The following is a 20,518-nucleotide window of genomic DNA, read 5'->3' on the forward strand; positions in this document are numbered from 1 at the left end:
CAGCTATCTCCTATTTTCAAAATCATTCCTGATCCACATCTTGTGCTGTACCTAATTCCTCCAATTCCTGAACTTTTCTGGGAACTTCCAGGAAAATTGTTTTGCTTCTCAATACCATTCCCCTCATTAGGGAAATAAAATCAATTCCCTATGACTCAATTTTCTATAACAGCATGACTAAGATTTGTGGTCATCCCAACATTGCTTCATAGATATTAAATAAAATATTATTGTTAAATGGTTGAATACTAAAGAGACATCTTTATTCCCCTGTTTATCTTAATCAGACCTGTCAAAGGTTTATTTCATTGCTCTTTTCACAGACTTAACTTTTGATTGTTTGATCAAGTCTTTTGTTTGCTTTTTATTTTGTACATTGAAACCTCTTCCATATTTGTAATAATTTTTACTCTTGAATAATATCTCCTTTCTTATTTCTAATTTTACATTTTTTTAATACCAAAGAATATGTATAAAGCCATCTATGCTATTTGCTCCACTAGTCTCTTATTTATTGTATTCCTGTGTCCACTGGAATTAAATATTCCTTAATTTCATTTTTATTTTTGTTGAAAAGCACAATTTCATCAGAGTATTTAAATTATACAAGTATTTATATCAACAAGATTACGTAAGACTTAACTATTAGTCAGATAAATTAAACTCTTCAATTTATTATTTCCACATATCCAATGAAAATCTCTGTCTTTTAATAGAGCATGCTTTTGGTATCAAGTCTAAGAACTCTTTGCTTAGTATTAGATCCCAAAGACATTTCTCCTGTATTTTTGTAAAAGTTTTATTGTTTTACATTTTATATTTAAGTCCATCATCCATTTTGAGTTCTTTTTTTTATGACGTGTGAGACTTAAATCGAGGTTCTTTTTTTTTTTTTTTTTGCTATGAATTACCAACTACTCAAGCAACCATCTATTTAAAAAGTCTTTCCCCATTGAATTACTTTTGCACCTTTGTCAAAAGTCTGTTGGGCATATTTGTGTGGGTCTATGTTCTGTTCCATTAGTTTATATGTCTGTTCCTCTGCCAGTCAAGTCTTGATTACCGTAGATTTATTTCTCTCACTTTATTCTTTTTCAACATTATTTTGAACTATTCTTGTCCCTTTGTCTTTCCATGTACATTTTAGAATAATATTGTCTATAACTACAAAATTATCTTGTTAAGATTTTGACAGGAATTGTGTTAAACCAATATATTAGTTTGGGGAGGAATGGCTTCTTTACTATGTTAAATTTTCTAATCCATAAAACATGGTATGTCTCTCCATTTATTTATATTAAAATTTTTTTCATCAGTAGAACGTAGTTTTCATCATACAAATCCTGTACATGTTTTGTTAGATTTACACCTGTTATTTCTTTTCAGTGATTATAAATGGTATTGCATTTTAAATTCCAGAGTCCACATGTTCATTGCTAAATATATAGAAATACAATTAATTTTTTACTCTTTACCTGTGATTTGCAAACTTGCTGTATATTCACTTATTAGTTCTAGGAGTTTTTAATGAATTCTTCAGATTTTCTACATAGACAATCATCATGTACAAGTAGGGATATTTTTATTTCTCTCTTCCCAATCTGAAAGCCTTTTTATTTTATTTTCTTACTTTATTAAACTGGCTAGAACTTTTAGCATTATGTTGAGTAAGAGTGGTGAGAGCAGACACCTTTGCCTCGTTTCCTATCTTAGCGGGAAATCAAGCAGTGTTTCACTGTTAAGTATGATGTTAGCTGTAGGCCTTTTATAGATGCTCTTTGTCAAGTTGAGGAAGTTCTTTTCTATTCCTCTTTTTTTTTTTTCCTGACACCTTTTATCTCAATGGGTGTTGATTTTGTCAAGTGCTTTTTTTTGCATTAACTGATGATCATCTGGGACTTCCCTGGTGGTCCAGTGGTAAAGAATCACCTTCCAATGCAGGGGACATGGGTTCAATCCCTGGTTGGGGAACTAAGAGCCCACATGCCACGGGGCAACTAAGCCCGTGCACCACAACTACTGAGCTTGCACGCTTCAGTGAGAGAGCCTGTGTGCTGCAAACTACAGAGCCCATGTGCCCTGGAGCCTGCATGCCACAATTAGAGAGAAGCCTGCACCACAACAAAAGATCCGGCACATCTCAACGAAGACCCCACATGCGGCAACTAAGACCCGATGCAGCCAAAAGAATAAAGAAAATAAATAAATAAAAATTTAAAAAATTGATAATCATCTGATTTTTCTTCTTTGGCCTGTTAATGTAGTGAATTACACTGAAAAAATTTTTAAATATTAAGCGTCCTTACACCCCAGGAATAAATCCCACTTTGTCATGGCATGTAATTCTTTTTTATATGTTGCTAAATCTATTTGCTAATATTTTGTTAAGAATTTTTGTATTTATATTCATGAGAGTTATTGTTCTGTAATTTTCTTTTTATATGTGTGTTAAACCTGTATTTGTTTTGGGCCAAGGATATGGTCTATCTTGGTACATATTCCATGGGCACTTAGAAATAATGTGTATTCTTTGTCTGGCTTTGGTATCAGGTAACTTCTTAAAATGAATTGGGATGTGTTCCCTCATCTTCTATATTCTGGAAGGGACTGTAAAAAATTGGTGTTAATTCTTCTTTAAATGTTTGGCAGAATTCTCCAGTGAAACCATCTGGGCCTGGAGATTTCTTTTTGGGGAATTTTAAAGTTACGAATTCAATTTCCTTTATAAATATAGAGCTATTCAATTATCTATTTCATTTTGGATGAATTGTGGTAGCTTGTACATTTCAAGGAATTGTTTCATTTTATCTAAGTTGTCAAATTTATGTGTATAAAATTATTTGTAGTATTTAAAAATTTTCCTTCTGATATATGCAAGTTCTGTAGTGATAGCCCCTGTTTCACCGAGATATTGGTAATTTGTGTCTTCTTTCCTTTTTTTTTTGGTCAGTCTTGCTAGAGGTTTGTCTATTTCTATTTAATCTTTTCAATAAACATCAACTTTCTGTATTTTTTTGTTTCACTGATTTTCTCTATCTTTTCTCTATGTTCATTGTTTTCTGCTCTTCTCATTTTTTCATTTCTTCTTTTTACTTTGGACTTATTTTGCTCTTCTTTCTCTAGGTTTTGAGGTGGGAGTTTAGATGATTGATTTGAGATTTTTCTATTTTTTAATGTAGTGGTTCATGCTCTAAATTTCCCTCTCAGCAGTACTTTAACTGTGTCTTACAGATTTTGATATGTTGTATTTTCATTTTCATTCAGTTTAATGTATTTTTTAATTTCCTTTGAGACTTCCTCTTTGACCTGTGTATTATTTGTAAGTATGTTGTTTACTTTCCAAGTGTTTAGAGATTTTTCTGTTCTTTTTCTGTTTGACTTCATTGTGTCTGGAAACCATGCTCTTTATGATTTCAATTCTTTCAATTTTGTTGAGTTGTTTTTTTGTTTGTTTTTGTTTTGTTTTTGCCCAGGATGTGATCCAGCTTGGTGTATATTCCATGGACACTTGAAAAGAAATGTGTGTTCCACTGTTACCGGGTGAAGTGTTCTACAAATACTAGATCCTATGGGTTGATGGTGTTGTTGAGTTCTTCCATATCCTTGTTGATTTTCTGTCCAATTGTTGAAAGAGAGATGTTGAAGCTTCCAACTGTAATTGTAGATTTGTCAAGTCCTCCTTCCATTCTATCACTTTTGCTTCACATATTTTACAGCTCTACTGTTTGCTACATATTAATGTAGGGTCTTTTTGGTGGATTGATCCTTTTATCATTATATAATGTCCCTCTCTGTCTCTGGTAATATCCTCTGCTCTGAAGTTTACTTTATCTGATGCTTTTGTGGGTAGTGTGGGGCCACATTTTCCCCTGCGATATTGCTGGAGTGGAGCATTTATTGTCTGAATGTTTTTGGTCATGCTAAGCTGGTCCTTTTCTAGTCATTTGGCTAGAGAGAACATACTTCTGCTGGGGCTTCTTTTTTTGGCTGTGCCATTGGTATTTCTGGGTCTCTGGTTTTCAACTCCAAATTTGAGATATAAAGCAAAGAGAAAACCCAGGGAACACACCACTGTGTCATTCTTCAGGTCCTAAAGTCTCTAGCTGGTCTACTTTCTTCTCCCCAATTTTTAAGAATCTTATTACATTATATGTAATGTCCAGGACTTTTATTTGTGCTTAGTAGGAGGAATAGGGAAAAGAGTCTTTTACCCACATTCCCAGAAGATGTCTGAAGCGTTCTATTTTTAATATGCATACTTAAACTTACATTTTCTATCAATATATAGAGTTAATCATAGGCTATAGTTTCCTCCTGAACTTGTTGTGGGGAAAAACTCCCAACCAAACTCTCCATAGGAAAAGTCTCTAGGTAGAGGAATTATGTGTGACTTTCTCTTTATTTCCTTTTTCTGTGTTTTCTACACTTTCTACAATTAGCATGTATCATTATAAATTATATTTGGAAGCTCAATGTTCTATGTGCCTTATGTTACTATTGTGAAGTAAAACCGTATCCATTTCTACATCACTTCTACTGCAAAATAGAATTTTCTAGGCCTTCTTTTTGCTTATAGTGCTAAACAATTAAAACTGCAGGTTCTAATCTGAAAAATGCATCTTCATAACTAATAAAAGAAGTCTCAGAAAGAGATGTCCCCTCTCTCCTGGATCAACAGAGGGAGCATTATCCTTCTGCCTAATAAAGCTGGCTCAAAGAATCCAATTTGATACATTGTTAAACTGAAGACTTTGATAAGAATATCAAAAATCTGAAATGCATAATTCTATTTGGTTATCTTATTTCATAATTTGTTACTTGGGCAATAATGTAATTGACATCTCTGTATTCCTGCACAGAATAAATACTTATAAAATTGCTCTGTCAAAGAAGAGGCAGTTATTGACACTTTCACTTTCTCGGTCATGTGTCGGGGGAAAGAAGCCTATGGTTCTGCTAGACAGCCTCCTTCAACAAAGACATTGAGAGACTTATTTCAATTAATTAACAAATTACATTAATAAGTCCATGTGGGGCTGAAAGCTGAAGGCTGTGCTCTGTGCTGACAGGCCCCAATAAAGCAGCAAAGAGAAGGCAGATAGACCATCATTTTGGGCACCAGCAAGAGCCTGCTTGCTTCTGTGATGTACCTCTTGCCAGCTCAGAATAACTCTGTTTTGCTGAATCAATCTGCAGAACCATCACAAAGAGACTAAGGGACTTCCCTGGTGGTGCAGTGGTTAAGAATCTGCCTGCCAATTCAGAGGACACGGGTTCAAGCCCTGGTCCGGGAAGACCCCACATGCTGTGGAGCAACTAAGCCTGTGCGCCACAACTACTGAGCCTGTGTTCTAGAGCCGGTGAGCCACAACTACTGAAGCCCGCGTGCCTAGAACCCATGTTCTGCAACAAGAGAAGCCACTGTAATGAGAAGCCTGTGCACCGTAACAAAGAGTAGCCTCCATTTGCCACAACTAGAGAAAGCCCACGCACAGCAACAAGGACACAACGCAGCCAAAAATAAACAAATAACAAAGAGAGTAAGAAAAAATGCACACAAATATATTGTTTAATCCTCTGTGGTCCAAGAACCTCAAGCAGTTTCATTTTCTCAAGGAGAAAGAGCCCAGGGCACTATCCTCTGAAATACTCTTAATTCTTTTATATGCTGCCAGCAATCAGGTTAAAGGAATAGTTCCAAGCACTATCTTCCAGGAATATGTGAGTTTTCTTTATGAAAATGAGGTCCACCTGGCAGCAGGGTGAGTTTCCTCATACTTCTAGTCTCCTGGAGGTAAGGAATTGGCTTTATTTGGGAACAGGGAACTGCTTCCTGGAAGAGAAACAGTAGCGTGAGAGGTCTCGTGCATCGGGGAGCTCAGAGTATCTTTGTACATGCTTTCTGAATGTGTGTTCTAAAACTCTAATTGTGGACTTCCCTGGTGGTGCAGTGGTTAAGAATCCGCCTTCCAATGCAGGGGACACGGGTTCGATTCCTGGTCCGGGAAGATCCCACGTGCCGTGGAGCAACTAAGCCCATGCGCCACAACTACTGAGCCTGCACTCTAGAGCCCGCGAGCCACAACTACTGAGCCCACGTGCCACAACTACTGAAGCTCGCACACCTAGAGCCCGTGCTCCACAACAAGAGAAGCCACCGCAATAAGAAGCCTGCCTACTGCAACGAAGAGTAGCCCCTGCTCGCCGCAACTACAGAAAGCCCGTGTGCAGCAACGAAGACCCAACGCAACCAAAAATAGATAAATGATTAAAAAAAAAATCCCCCCCTCTAATTGTAGGTGAAACAGGCATCCAAAGAGGGGTATGTCAATTCATATCTGGCATGTCTGGAGATGTCCAGCTTCTACCTGAGCAACCTGAAACTGGACCTGAGTGTATTCTTTCTTTTTTCCTCCCCCTTCCTCCCTTTTTCCCTCCCTCCCTCTCTCTCTCATTTCTCCCCTCCCTTCCTTTGTTCCTTCTTTCTCTTGGAAGAAATATAAAAACAAGCTAAGTCAAGATGTGAGGAGTAACTTAGTGTACTGCAATACCTTTTCAAATCTTAGGAATAAGACAGGTGGCACCACTATAGATCCTATAGCTTTGCAAATAGTCATCCAAGCACTCTATACCTACAGTGTTGCTATAGATAGTAAAAGGACAATAAAACTTTATGCCAATAAATTTGATAACTTAGACAAAATGGACAAATTCCTGGATGTACAAAAACTATCCAAGTTTATTCAAGGAGAAATAGATAACCTCAATAGCCCTATATCTATTAAAGAAATTGAAATTATTATCAAAACTTTCCCACATAAAAACGTCGAGTTTCAGATGGCTTCACTGGTGAATTCTAACAAACATTTAAGGAATAAATAATACTAATTTTACACAAAGTCTTCCAGAAAATAAGAGGAAAGAACACTTCTCAACTCAGACATCCAGGCAAAGACATTATAAGAAAAGAAACCTAGAGACCAATATTTCTCATGATCATAGATGCAAAAAATGTTAAACCAAATTTTAGCAAGCCCAACAGTATAAAAAAGGACAGGATATCTTGACCAATGCAAGGTTGGTTTTATATTTGAAAAGCAATTAATGTAATTCACTGTATTAATAGAGCAAAAAAAATCATCATTTCAATAGATGCAGAAAAAGCATTTGATAGAATTCAACACCCATTAATTGTTTTTTAAAAATAATAAGTGGGAACAGAAGGAAACTTCCTTAACCTGATAAAGGGCATATATAAAAAACTTACATCTAAAGTCATTAATAGTGAAAGACTGCATCTTTTCTCCCCAAGATCAGAAACAAGGTGAAGATGTCTGCTCTTACTACTCTGATTCAGCATAGTCCTGGAAGTTCTAGCTAGTGAAATAAGGCAATAAAAGAAACAATTTAAATGCACAGATGGAAAGGAAGAAATAAAATTTTCCATATTTGAAAATGACGCAATGGTCTATGTAGAAAATCCCAAAGAATCTATATTTTAAAACTCCTATAACTAATAAGTGAGTTCAGCAAGGTTACAAAGTCAACATACAAAACCGTTTAGTATTTCTATACAACAACAATGAACAATCAGAAATTTATTTTTTGAAGTATCATTTACAATAGCATGAAGAATATGCCATATTTAGGGATACATTTGACAAAATATGTGCAAGGTATATATATACTAAAAACTGCTAAGAGAAATTCAGGAAGACTTAAATGGAGAGCATGCTGTGTTCGTGGATCAGAAGACTTGGAATTGTTAAGATGTCAATTCTCTCCAAATTGATCTATGGAATCAAAGTCCCAGCAGGCTTTTTTTAAGAAATAAATTTATTTATTTTTGGCTATGTTGGGTCTTCGTTGCTGCGCGCGGGCTTTCTGTAGTTGCCGCGAGCAGGGGCTACTCTTCGTTGCGGTGCATGGGCCTCTCATTGCGGTGGCTTCTCTTGTTGCAAGAGCACGGGCTCTGGGCGCGTGGGCTTCAGTAGTTGTGGCTCGTGGGCCCAGTAGTTGTGGCTCATGGGCTTAGTTGCTCTGTGGCATGTGGGATTCCTGGACCAGGGCTCAAACCCGCGTCCCCTGAGTTGGCAGGCGGATTCTTAACCATCTGCGCCACCAGGGAAGTCCCCCCCTTTTTTTTTTTAAGTTGACATGCTGTTTAAAAATTTTATATGGAAGTGCAACAATGTTTGTATGGAAATGCAAAATTTATATGCAATAGCTTTTGAAAGTTTGAAAAAAAGAACAAAGTTAAAGAGAGTGCAGACATACAATTACAAACATATGGCCAATTTATTTTTGATAAAGATGCCAAGGCAATTCAATGAGGAAAGTATAATCTTTTCAACAAATGGTGCTGGAACAATTGATAGCCATATGTAAAAATTAAACTTCAACCCTCATTTCACAGTATAAATTAAAAAATTACTTAAAATGGGTCCTATATCTAAATGTAAGCACTAAGCCTATAAAACTAGAAGAAAACAGCAAAAAATCTTAATGACCTTAGGTTTGGCAGAGATTTATTAAATATGATTAAAAAACAATATATAAAAGAAAAAATTATTCTATAAAAGAGAAACTGATAAATTGGACTTTATAAAAACTTTAAATGTCTGCTTTTCAAAAGACAGTGAGTGGTGATCATTGTAGCACATAGAAATATCAACTCACTATGTTGTGCACCTGGAACTAACATAGTGTTGTAGGTCAATTATACTTCAATAATAAATTTTAAAAAAAGAAAAAGAAAAAAGAAAAGAAATACTGGACCTCACACACACAAACCCCACAAACACACATACACAAATTATTTGGATGATACCCCTCCAAAAAGAAAGACAATGATAAGAAAATAAAATGACAAGTCAGATTGGGAGAAAATATTTCTAAAACATATTGCCTGATGAAGGCCATATATCTAGAATTTAAAAAGCCCAAACTCTTACAACTCAATAATAAGAAAACAAACAACCCAACTTTAAAACATGGGCAAAAGATTTGAATTAGTGCTTCATTAAAGAATATATACAGTTAGACAGGAAAAAAAAGGAGAATATATACAGTTAATAAATAAATACATGAAAAGATGCTCCGCATCATTAGTACATGGATGTTTATAGCAGCTTTATTAATAATTGCCAATCCTTGGAAGCAACCAAGACGTCCTTCAGTAGGTGAATAGAAAAATAAACTGTGGTATATCTAGACAGTGGAATCTTTTTTTTTTTAAGTTTTATTTATTAAAATTAATTATTTTATTTATTTTTGGCTGTGTCCAGTCTTAGTTGCGGCACATGGGATCTTTGTGGAGGGAGGCATGTGGGATCTTTCATTGAGGAGCGCGGGCTCTTCGTTGTGGCGCGTAGGTTTCTCTCTAGTTGTGTCGTGCGGGTTTTCTCTTCTCTAGTTGTGGTGGGCAGGCTCTAGAGCGGGTGGGCTCTGTAGTTTGCTGCACACGGGCTCTAGTTGAGGCGAGTGAGCTCAGTGGTTGTGGTACGCGGGCTTAATTTCCCTGCAGCATGCGGGATCTAAGTTCCCTGACCGGGGATCGGACCTGTGTCCCCTGCATTGTAAGGCGGATTCTTTACCACTGGACCACCAGGGAAGTCCCTGGAATCTTATTTCCGGCTAAAAAGAAATCAGCTATCAAGCCATGAAAAGAAATGGAGGAAACAAGTGCATATTGCTAAGTGAAAGAAGCCAATCTGAAAGGGCTACACAGTGTATGATTTCAACTATATGGCATTCTGGAAGAGGCAAAACTATGGAGACAGTAAAAAGATTAGTGATTTCCAGGGGTTGGAGAAGTAGATGGATGAATAGGCAGAGCACAGAGGATTTGTAGGGCAGTGAAAATACTCTGTATGGTACTATAATTATGGATACATTTGTCTAAACCCATAGAATGTACAAACCCAAGAATGCACCCTAATGTAAACTGTGGACTTTGGGTGATTATGATGTACTAGGTTTATCAGTTTTAACAAAGATACCAGTTCTGGTGGGAGCTGGCAATAAAGAGGGAGGCTGTGCATGTGTGCGGGCAGGAGGGATGTGGGAACTCTCTGTACCTTCCCCTCAGTTTTGCGGTGAATCTAAAACTACTTTTAAAAAATAGTTTTCAAACATGAAACACACACACACACGCACCCACACACATGCACACACACATCTGACCTGAAGTGTGCCAGAAAAGGAATTAAGAACTTTTTGTCCCCACCAAAAGGCTAATAAAGAAATTCACAGAAAAAAGAGAAGAAAGTAAGTTTCAGAACAATAAATACAATATTATTCAATTTACTAAAGTTTATAGTGCAAAATTATATTTATTACAACTGTAAAATAAAGGGAGTGATACTTTACTGTACACCAGAAAATGAACATAACATCGTAAATCAACTATACTTCAATTTTTAAAGTAAATAAATAAAATTTAAAAAGCAAAAATAAATAAAATAAAAATAAAATAAAGGGAGTGATAAATGCAAGATCAGGATTGTGGTTGATTGTCACAGGGAAGGAAGAGGATGAAATCAGAAGAGACCCACACAGTACTTCAAGGATAATGGTAATACTCTATTTCCTCAACTGGGCGAGAGTGCAAAAGTCTGCATTGCATCATTATTCTTTATACCTTCACATCTTTTATAAATATCTTTTATCTATCCAATTAAAAATAAAGAAAAAATAAACATCAGCCCACTTGTGACAAGCCAGTAGCAGTTGGGGATGATATCAAAGGTCTAATTGGTATTGGGATGGGATGAGGACGGGGACTTGCCCCATTGCCCTGTGAAAATTCTGGGGTGATCTTGATGGCAGAACTAACTCAAGAAACTGAGGTTGGACTCCATAAGCATGTAACAGACCCAATGTTGCTCTTTTCCAAGTGAATCACATCTGTTCTAAATAGCTCATGGATCAGGCTTCAAGTGAGTAAAATTTTCTAGAGGCTTAGTAGAAATTACAGTGTAAAGAACATGATAGTTTCATCCCGTATGTTCAGAGACCTTCTTGCTTTCCATTTTGAGAGTAGGATCCTGTGAGAGTTGATGCAGACGGTACGTATAGATGAGAGCCTCTATTCAGGTACGACTCAATGGTAAGGACAGTTAAGGAGAAGGGGTGGCATGAGAAGGAAAAGATTTCTGGGGTTAGTTTGCAAGCCCCTTAAAGACCTAATGCTGAGAGTCTATATTTTAGGGAGTGCTAGGGGTGGAGGTCCATCTGAACACATTTCATTTTCTTAATTTTCATTAGGTCTGGCCTAGACTTCTCTTCCTCTTCTGAGGCTGCTGGTTCTTTCACATCACATCACATCACCTGCAAGGCTTACTGCCTCACTGCCTCCCCCCACAACCATATTCACCCCCTACTCCAACCAGATTCCCCGGGGCCACCTGCACAAAAACACTTGTCTCTCAGATAATGGAAAATTTATTCTAAATTCTTATTTTAGATTGAGAAGTATCCGCTCTCTCATGCCTCTGTTGCTAATATGTCTGTTCTGATGTGTGGTTTTTGCACAGTTGAAGGGTCATGCTGGCCCTCCTTCTGCCTTCAGGCAGGACTGCCTTCCCCCATTTATGATGGCTCATTTCATCTCCAAGTAACCAGCTGAGGGCCTGGTGGGTATTATGATGGGGAGGGGAGAGGAGTGTGGTCCCTGTGAAAAAAGGCATGGGCCCTGCCATTGAGGAGACCTCAGTCAAACAGCAAACGTTCAGAGGCAGGGACAATGGTTCCCATAAGGCACCCTGGAACTGAAGATAGATGCTGTGGCCTCCATATTGCCCCTATTCCTGACCCTCCTCAGGTTTCTCAAGCTATCGGATGCCTTCTGTCTCTAATTTCTTCAGGATCAGTGGTTTGTACTTTGGCCATGCGCCTGAGGCCTGGGCTTACTGCTAGGTCCTCTGGAAATTGACTTTCTTCCCCCCCCCCCCCCCTCTGCTCTTTCCCAGGGGACTCTCTCTGCCTTGTACTCAGATTTCCACTGAGACTGAAAAGCCTTAGTCATACTCTAGAAACAGAGAGTTGAGACATGAGTCTAGAAAACTTTATGTACAAATTTGTGTGGACTTTGGGGGGGCTTCCCTGGTGGCGCAGTGGTTGAGAATCTGCCTGCCAATGCAGGGGACACGGGTTTGAGCCCTGGTCTGGGAGGATCCCATGTGCCGCGGAGCGGCTGGGCCCGTGAGCCACAATTGCTGAGCCTGCGCGTCTGGAGCCTGTGCTCCACAACAAGAGAGGCCGCGATGGTGAGAGGCCCACGCACCGTGATGAAGAGTGGCCCCCGCTTGCCACAACTAGAGAAAGCCCTCACACAGAAACGAAGACCCAACACAGCCATAAATAAATAAATAAACAAATACTTAAAAAAAAAAAAAAAAAGAGCCCAGGGCTTAGGTGGGAACACCTGAATTAAAAAAAAAAAAAAAAAAATTGTGTGGGCTTTGGATGGTAGGATTATACCAGGGGACTAATCTGATATCTAATTTGGTGCCATTACCAATCTTCTTCCCCGTTCTGTCCTGCTCCAGTCTGGTTACTAGAAACATGTAAGGCTTGGAGCAGGACAGGGCAGGACACTTGAATTCTCACCATTGCTCTCCCTGTGACTTTCTGGGTAGGCTTCAAGCAATTTCCTGCCTCCTGTCCCCAGTTATTTCATCAGTGAAATGGATGATTGTTGCATTGACCTTTCCCAGAGTTTGTGAAGGCTGGTGGGATATCAGACAATTGTGTGCTTTGGAAGGTCTCTGAACTCTATGGGGGAATTTTTGAACAATTGAGAGGGCTATCGTTTCATCCACAACCCTAAGGGTGCTGTTGATGCTGGAACCAACCTGGTCAATCTGAAGGATGAAAGCTGATTGCAAAGCTGAAAATAGGCCCCAGGGACTTGCCTGGTGGTCCAGTGGTTAAGAATCCACCTTCCAATGTGGGGGATGCAGGGTCTGTCCCCTGGTGAGGGAACTAAGATCCCCCATGCCTCGGGGCAACTAAGCCCGTGCATCGCAACTACTGAGCCCACGCACTCTGGATACTGTGCGCTAACTAGAGAGAAGCCCACGCACCACAACTAAGACCCGACACAGCCAAAAATAAATAAATAAATAAATAAATTTTAAAAATAGGTCCCATATGAAAGGAGATCAGACAGTTAGATTTACTTCCCCTTTTCTAATTTGAGAGGTATCGTGTTGAAGAAAATCAGTGTGTTAGAAGCTTCAGGAGGCCTAAACACAGTCACCATGAAGCTGGGCTGTGTCCTCATGGCTGGGGCCTTCTACTTTTCTCCTGCTATGCTCTGGGCAGCCCAGATGCTGCTGGGTAAGTAAAATCTTTGAATGTGTGGAAATGGAGATATTCCTGACTTTGGGGAAAAGACCCAAAGGAAAGAAGCTTGGACTAACTTCAGCCCTCCAAAGAAGCCGTGTTCAGGTGGGATAAGAAGGATAGTATAAGAAAGTTTGGTGCGCAGGACTGAATGGCTCTTTCTGAGTATAAAAATCTTCAAACTTTTTCCATCCTAAAAGTCCCCTTGACTATGATGTCTTCTTTAGCTACAATCTCAGTTCTTTTCTTCCTTTTCTCAGATGAATTTCTTGAAAGAGTAGTCTGAACTTGCTTTCTCCACTTCCCCACTTTTCACTCACTCCTCAATGCTTGCAGTCTGGCTTCCACTGGAGTTAGTTTTGGTCAGGGTGCTATGACCTTTATATTGACACTGCACATTTTTAAAATCTTATCCTGCTGGAATTCTCTGTATTGGGCACTGTTGATCACTTATTCTTCCTCGGCAATCTCTACTCCCCTGGCTTCTCCCTGTACTCCATGTATCTCTCTTGGTCCCTTTGGTAGCTCCTCTTCTCTTTCTCTTTTTTTAAAAAAATTTTTATTTTATTTATTTATTTATTTTTAAAATTAATTAATTAATTTATTTTTGGCTGTGTTGGGTCTTCGTTTCTGTGCAAGGGTTTTCTCTAGTTACGGCAAGCGGGGGCCACTCTTCATCGCGGTGCACGGGCCTCTCACTATCGCGGCCTCTCTTGTGGAGCACAGGCTCCAGACGTGCAGGGTCAGTAGTTGTGGCACACGGGCTTAGCTGCTCCACGGCACGTGGGATCTTCCCAGATCAGGGCTCGAACCCATGTCCCCTGCATTGGCAGGCAGATTCTCAACCACTGCGCCACCAGGGAAGCCCCTATTTATTTATTTTAAATTAATTAATTTATTTAATTTTTTTTTGGCTGCATTGGGTCTTCATTGCTGCGCATGGGCTTTCTCTAGCTGTGGCAAGTGGGGGCTACTCTTCATTCTGGCGCACAGGTTTCTCATTGCAGTGGTTTCTCTTGTTGTGAAGTGTGGGCTCTAGGTGCACGGGCTTCAGTAGTTGTGGCATGCAGGCTCAGTAGTTGTGGCTCGCGGGTCTAGAGTGCAGGCTCAATAGTTGTGGCGCACAGGCTTCGTTGCTCTGCGGCATGTACAATCTTCCCGGGCCAGGGCTTGAACACATGTCCCCTGCATTGGCAGGCAGATTCTTAACCAATGCGCCACCAGGGAAGTCCCTCTTTCTCTTAAAGACTGGTGTTTTCTACAGTTGCATCCTTGCCTCCCTACTTTTTAATTTACAGTCTCCTTAGTGAGCTATTTGTCTGTATAATTTTTACCACTACGACTCTACAATTAAGAGTTCTAAATCATATCTCCAACCCTAATCATGCTTTTGAGTTTCACATTCAAACATCAAGCTTTGCACAAGACATAGCTACCTGTATGTTTCAAGGTATCTCAGCACAATATGACCAGAGCTCTGTCCTCTTGGTCCCTCCCTCTCCTAATTTCATCTTTTTTTGGTTTTTTTTGGCCGTGCCGCACTGCTTGCGGGCTTGTGGGATCTCAGTTCCCTGACCAGGGATTGAACTCTGGGCCATGGCAGTGAAAGCCCAGAATCCTAACCACTAGGCCACAAGGGAATTCTCCTAATTTCATCTTTCACTATTTCTGATCTCAGTTAATGGTATCCACCCAGATATCCTGGTCAAAAACTTGGGAGACAACCTAGATTCCTCCTTCTCCTGCATCCTCTACACATGATCAATTATCAAGTTTGGCAATGTCTACCTTCTAAGTTGGTCTTAGAGCCAGTCTCTTCCCTGAAACATAACTAACGGTATCATAGGACAAGCCCTCATCATTTCTGTCTTGGGCTAGTCCAACAACTTCCTAACTAATCTTCATATCTCAGCCTTGTGTCCTTGAAATAAATTCTGCACTCTGCAGCCAGAGTGATTTCTAAAATTCAAGTCTGCTAGCCTAAGCTCCTTATCATGGCGTTAAGGGTCCACCATAACTTGGTCTCTTTTAAAACTTTTCAGCCTCTTCTCTCACCCTTCGAGCCTTGCAATTTATTCTCTAATAAATCCCAACTTGCTTATATTCACACACCAGACTCTTACCTATGTCCAAAGTTTTGCTCATACTGCTACCTCTGCCTGAAATGAGCTCTCCCCATTATTCCCTATTCCTCTCTCACTTACAAACTTCTGGGCATCCTTAAAGACTCAGCTTAGGTGGCGTCTTTACCAGGAAATCTTCCTTGAACCCTCCTCTCTGCTTTGATGGCTGCCTGTGATAATTCTTTCATATTACTTTCTTCCTCATGCTGAAACAATCTCTTCACATGCCTGTGCATCCACTGAACTGAGAGTTATTTGTAGTCAGGGACAATGCCTTTTTGTTTGTTTTTTAACTTTCTCTTATTTATCTTTGAATTCTCAGCACCTGCTTTATCCCTGCACAGTAGTTGTTTTATTGAATTGTTTTATTGAACTCATAGAGACAGGACTGGGTGACTGTATTAAGATACAGCAGTAGTATTGTTGTGAGAACTCTAGACATGGAATCAGATGCTCTGTTTTCAAGCCCCTCTTCTTTTATTTACCAGCTCTATGCCACTTTGAAAAGTCATTTTTCATATTTCTGAATTTGGTTTTCCTATCCATAAAATGAGAATAATAATAACTACCACATAGTTTACTGAGTGAAAGTGCCTGATAGCCCAACAGTATTTTATTTTAGAAAAAGACAGGAGGCTGAGTCTAGTTGAGTGACAGTGGAGGAACTGAAAATGGGTAGCAGAGTGGCGAAGGGAGCTGAGAGAGGATCTAAAGAAAGCACTTGGTACTGATGTAATGAGAATTAGGAAGTAGAGAGGGGCCTTGCTAAGGGAAGTTACAAGGTCAAAGAAGAGTCCTGGGCCTTTGGAAGTGGAAGGGAACAAAAGCAAGTAGGATAGGAAAGGACAGAGTGGAGAACTGAGCACAAGTTAATGACCATGGAGCCAGAAGAGGAGGAGAGGCATTACGAGGGACACGAAGTAGTCATGGAGATGGGAGAAATTTACCTTGCCTTGGTCAACCATGGAACTAAGAGAGAGGTTGAGGAGACATGTGGTGAGAAATCTGTAACTCTATTCAACCCCAAGCAAAGAAAGAATTTTTCCATAGTTACCAGGACAGACTGGGAGTAGAGGTTCAGGTGTAGAGAGAAAGACACAGGATGGACTCTACCATTGCCAGGGAAAGTTCAAGGGACAGAGGATATTAAGGTAGAGATGGTTGAAAAAGGAAGACCTGAAAAGGGGAGCAAGGAAGAAGATACTAAAAGCTAGTTTGTAGATAACATATTCAAGGATGAAGAACCAAGTGAATTTGGGGAAATGAAAATTTGGAAGAAAGCCCCCAAGGACGGTCTGAAGACTAAAGTAGATCACGTCTGAACAATGAAGTAAAAAGAACACTGATTTTGGACTCAGACATACCTGAGTTTCTTGCTCCGCTCCCTACTCTCTTTTTAAATTTGGGGTAAATGAATTGACTTTTCTAAACCTGTTTCATTTAAGATTTATAAAATGGAAGTGAAATCACATACCTAGAAATCTTGCAAGATTTGTGTGATAAGGTGTGAACGTGCCTGGCAGTGTCTGGTATGTGGTAAACACCCAACAAATGTTAGAATCTGATCATCTCCCTTTCCCTCCTGTCCTGTGTCTGCCTGCTCTGGCGTCCTCGTTGTCTTTGGCCTCTGGTTTCCTGCACCTGCAGCTGGATGTCATGCTGGTGAGTTCACCATTCTCTCCCCCGTACCCCTTCTTCAAACCACAGTCCATTCACTGACAGCACCTGGAAGCCAGCGAATCAAGTCAGCTGTACCCCTCTGAGAGATCCATATGGGTCTCTTGGAAAAAATGTTTTGATGTCTTCCTATTCTACTCTAAAAAATATAATTCCCTGAGGAGATGGAGGAACACTTGTGGAAAGCAATTTCCTGTCCTCTTTCCCAATCACAGCATCAGTTTCTGGTTCTTCTCGGACCACGCCCTCCTCAGCTGCCAGTTTTGAGGCGCTCCAGTGCGAAGGACCTGTCAGCACCCAGGAGAGCAGTTGCCACCCTGAGGATGACTTGACGGACCCAAGAGAAGTCGACTTCCAGGTCAAGGGCTACACTTTCAGCGCACCCTTCCATCTGGTTGTGTCCTACGGTGAGGTCCCAGGAAGGACTGACCAGTGCAGGCCAGGTCTTTCTCCCATTTCCCAAAGCTCTCCTTTCAGCCCCACAGCCCACTCAGGAAGGTGCCCCCTGAAACTGGCCATGGGATGAGATATCATCTGCCCCATCTTCAGCCCAAGAAGCCAGGGTGCCCTCTGTGCTAGGCCCTAGAGAAGTTGTTCCATACTCCCAACCAGTGGTGAAAGTTACCCGGCCCCTCAGAGAAAGATTAGAGGGGTCTGTTGTGGGCAGCACTGAGGGAGCTCCCAAGGAAGGCAGTGGGTCACACTCAGCCCTTGCTTTGGACCGCAGACTGGCTGATCCTCCAAAGTCCAACCTGGCCTATATTTGAAGGAGACCCTCTGGTTCTGCGCTGTCAGGCCTGGCAAGACTGGCCACTGACCCAGGTCACCTTTTACCAAGATGGCTCAGCCCTGGGTCCCCCTGGACCTAACAAGGAATTCTCCATCGCCGTGGTGCAAAAGGAAGACAGCGGGCATTACCACTGCAGTGCTATCTTCAGGAGCCCTGGTCCTGGGAGCCCAGAAACGGCATCTCCCGTGGCTATTACAGTTCAAGGTAAGAGCTAGAGGCAGTGTCATTGTGGCAGAGGCAGGTGGGGAGAGACAGAGGGACCAAAAATGTCTCTCATTAGAGATGGTAAGGTCACTGAAGGGTTAAGGAGTAGGTTGCTGGCAAACGTCCAAGTTGGGCTTCAAAAGGGGCAGCATCTTAGCATTGCCTTTTCAAGTCATTTAGCCCAACTCCAAGTTCAGCATGTTTCCTGCTGCTTTGTCCTACAGTTCTATGCTTCCCAATGTTCACTGACTGGGCATCTGGATTACAGTCAGATTTGCCCATCTCTAGATCTTTTCTAGTCCTGTCTATTGAAGAGAGAGAGGACTTGAAAGGTTCAAATGGAACTTTTCTAAGAGAGCTCCTTCCCGATAGAAATAGGGGAAGGAAAGTGTGACTGGGGTTCTTTGCCTGTCATGGGTCCACCTGAATGTAGGATGGCTGAGCTCTTCTTTCTCACCTATCTCTCCCCCAGAACTGTTTCAAGCCCCGGTTCTCAGAGCCACACCCTCAGCTGAGCCCCAAGAGGGAAGCCCGGTAACCCTGAGCTGTCAGACAAAGCTGCCCCTGCAGAGGTCGGCTGCCCGCCTCCTCTTCTCCTTCTACAAGGACAGCAGGACAGTGCGCAGCAGGGGCCCTTCCTCAGAATTCCAGATCCCCACTGCTTCGGAGGCACACTCTGGGTCCTACTGGTGTGAAGCAGCCACTGAGAACAACCAAGTTTGGAAACAGAGCCCCAAGCTGGAGATCCGGGTGCAGGGTGAGTTAGTGTGTATATGTCTGGTGTGTGCGAAAAGGCAGGGGAAGGGGGAGAATAGGACAATTGGGTTTTTGAGCTAAGATTCAGTGTAAGCAGGTTAAGAAAGGACACATGGGAGGCAGGAACAATAAGCCAGAGTCCCTAGTGATGGAAGAAAGCACAAATAGGAAACTTCTCCCTCAGACTGTGGTGTATACCTCATCAAACGAAGACCTGAGCCAACTCCACAGCTGCTTCCCCATAGACTTTACACTCCCTACATGACCTCTGGGCATTTGTAGGAATATAGTATCTAGTGTGAGGACGAAGTAGTCTGGAGTTTCTATTCATTTCTGAGAGTCCCCATTAACAAGGCTGCATTTGACCTGAAATATACCCAGAGGAGGTGTCCAGGGCAGTGAGGGTGCTTGAGTCATGTCATAAGGTGAATAATGGGAGGAATGCTCATTCTGAAGAGGAGGTGACTCGAGGGGCCAGCAGAGGTGTCCTCAAAACACTGAAGGCTGGCACAAGGATAAGGAATTACACTAATGTCATATACAATAAGAGGTTGACCTAGGGCCAGTTACCACATGCATGTTGCAAGGAATTAGATTGAAAGAGGAAGAATTGGCTAATATCCATAGCCCTCTAATGATGAGGTCTCATTGTGGAAGATTTTCAAGCAGAAGTAACTATGCTTCACATTCAAATTTGGACCAGAGTCCTCAAGATTTTGATGCCATTGGGCCCCACAGCTATTTTCAGAGAATAAGAAAGACTGACCAGGAATATGAGGGTAGGGCCAGAGTCAGACTTCACTCTTGTCTGTGTCTCCTATCCCATAATCCAGGTCCCTCCAGCCCTGCTGCACCCCCCACATTGAATCCAGCTCCTCAGAAATCAGCTGCTCCAGAAACTACTTCCACGGAGCCCCCTGGGCCTCTGCCTCCACGGCCCACCCCTTCTTCTAAGGATCTGGGCTCCTCTTCTCCTCTGCAGTTCCCAGATCCCCATCTGCATCACCAGATGGGTGTTCTCCTCAAACAAATGCAGGATATGAGGGTCATCCTTGGTCACCTGGTCATGGAGCTGAGGGACTTGTCTAGCCACCTGAAGCTCAAGACCACAAAGGGTCCTGCCAAATATGAGTAAACAATTCACCTGCCGTGTTGCTCAACTACCCCCAATAAATCCAACTCTTTCTATTTTTCCTCTTTCTGTTCCATACCTAAGCATAAGTAGTTTTACAAGTTGCCCAGTGTTTTGTTAGAGTAACAGGGATAAGTGAGTATAAATAAATGTGTACAAAGTGATCATTGGAGTTTAGTTATAATTGTATATTCTCCCTTAACATGACAACATATTCCTGCTCTATCTAGACCAGGAGTTGCCTTCTGTTGCCCAGACCAGAATCTGGTGATTGAAAGAGAAGCAATGAGATGATAGATTTAATGCAGCAATCTCAACCAAGGGCAATCCCTCCCCACCCTAGGGGACATTTGGCAATGTCTGGAGAAAGTTTTGATTGTTACATTGCGGGGGGTGGTGTGCTACTGGCGTCTAGTGAGTAGAAGCCAGGGATGCTGCTAAACATCCTATAACACACAGAACAGCCTTCCACAGCAAAGGATTATC

General features: G+C 41.1%; 1 protein-coding gene across 7 annotated transcripts; it reads left to right on the top strand.

The window, feature by feature from the left end:
• The first annotated feature begins 13,250 nt into the window (after positions 1–13,250).
• FCRLA (Fc receptor like A) lies at positions 13,251–20,074 on the top strand. Of its 7 annotated transcripts, XM_059902985.1 has the most exons (6): positions 13,266–13,344; positions 17,121–17,135; positions 17,405–17,557; positions 17,878–18,144; positions 18,617–18,901; positions 19,734–20,074. In XM_059902985.1, exons 1-6 carry the CDS (start codon positions 13,266–13,268, stop codon positions 20,033–20,035), a joined length of 1,101 nt encoding a protein of 366 aa, XP_059758968.1. In that variant the 3' UTR covers positions 20,036–20,074. The 7 variants fall into 7 exon arrangements, with proteins under 7 accessions (XP_059759022.1, XP_059758968.1, XP_059759004.1 ...); XM_059903039.1 differs by lacking the exon at positions 17,121–17,135 and having other exon boundaries at positions 13,251–13,344; XM_059903021.1 differs by lacking the exons at positions 17,405–17,557; positions 17,878–18,144.
• The last annotated feature ends 444 nt before the right edge of the window (positions 20,075–20,518 follow it).

The sequence above is a fragment of the Balaenoptera ricei genome, chromosome 1 (genome assembly GCF_028023285.1).
Source record: "Balaenoptera ricei isolate mBalRic1 chromosome 1, mBalRic1.hap2, whole genome shotgun sequence".
NCBI lineage: Eukaryota > Metazoa > Chordata > Mammalia > Artiodactyla > Balaenopteridae > Balaenoptera > Balaenoptera ricei.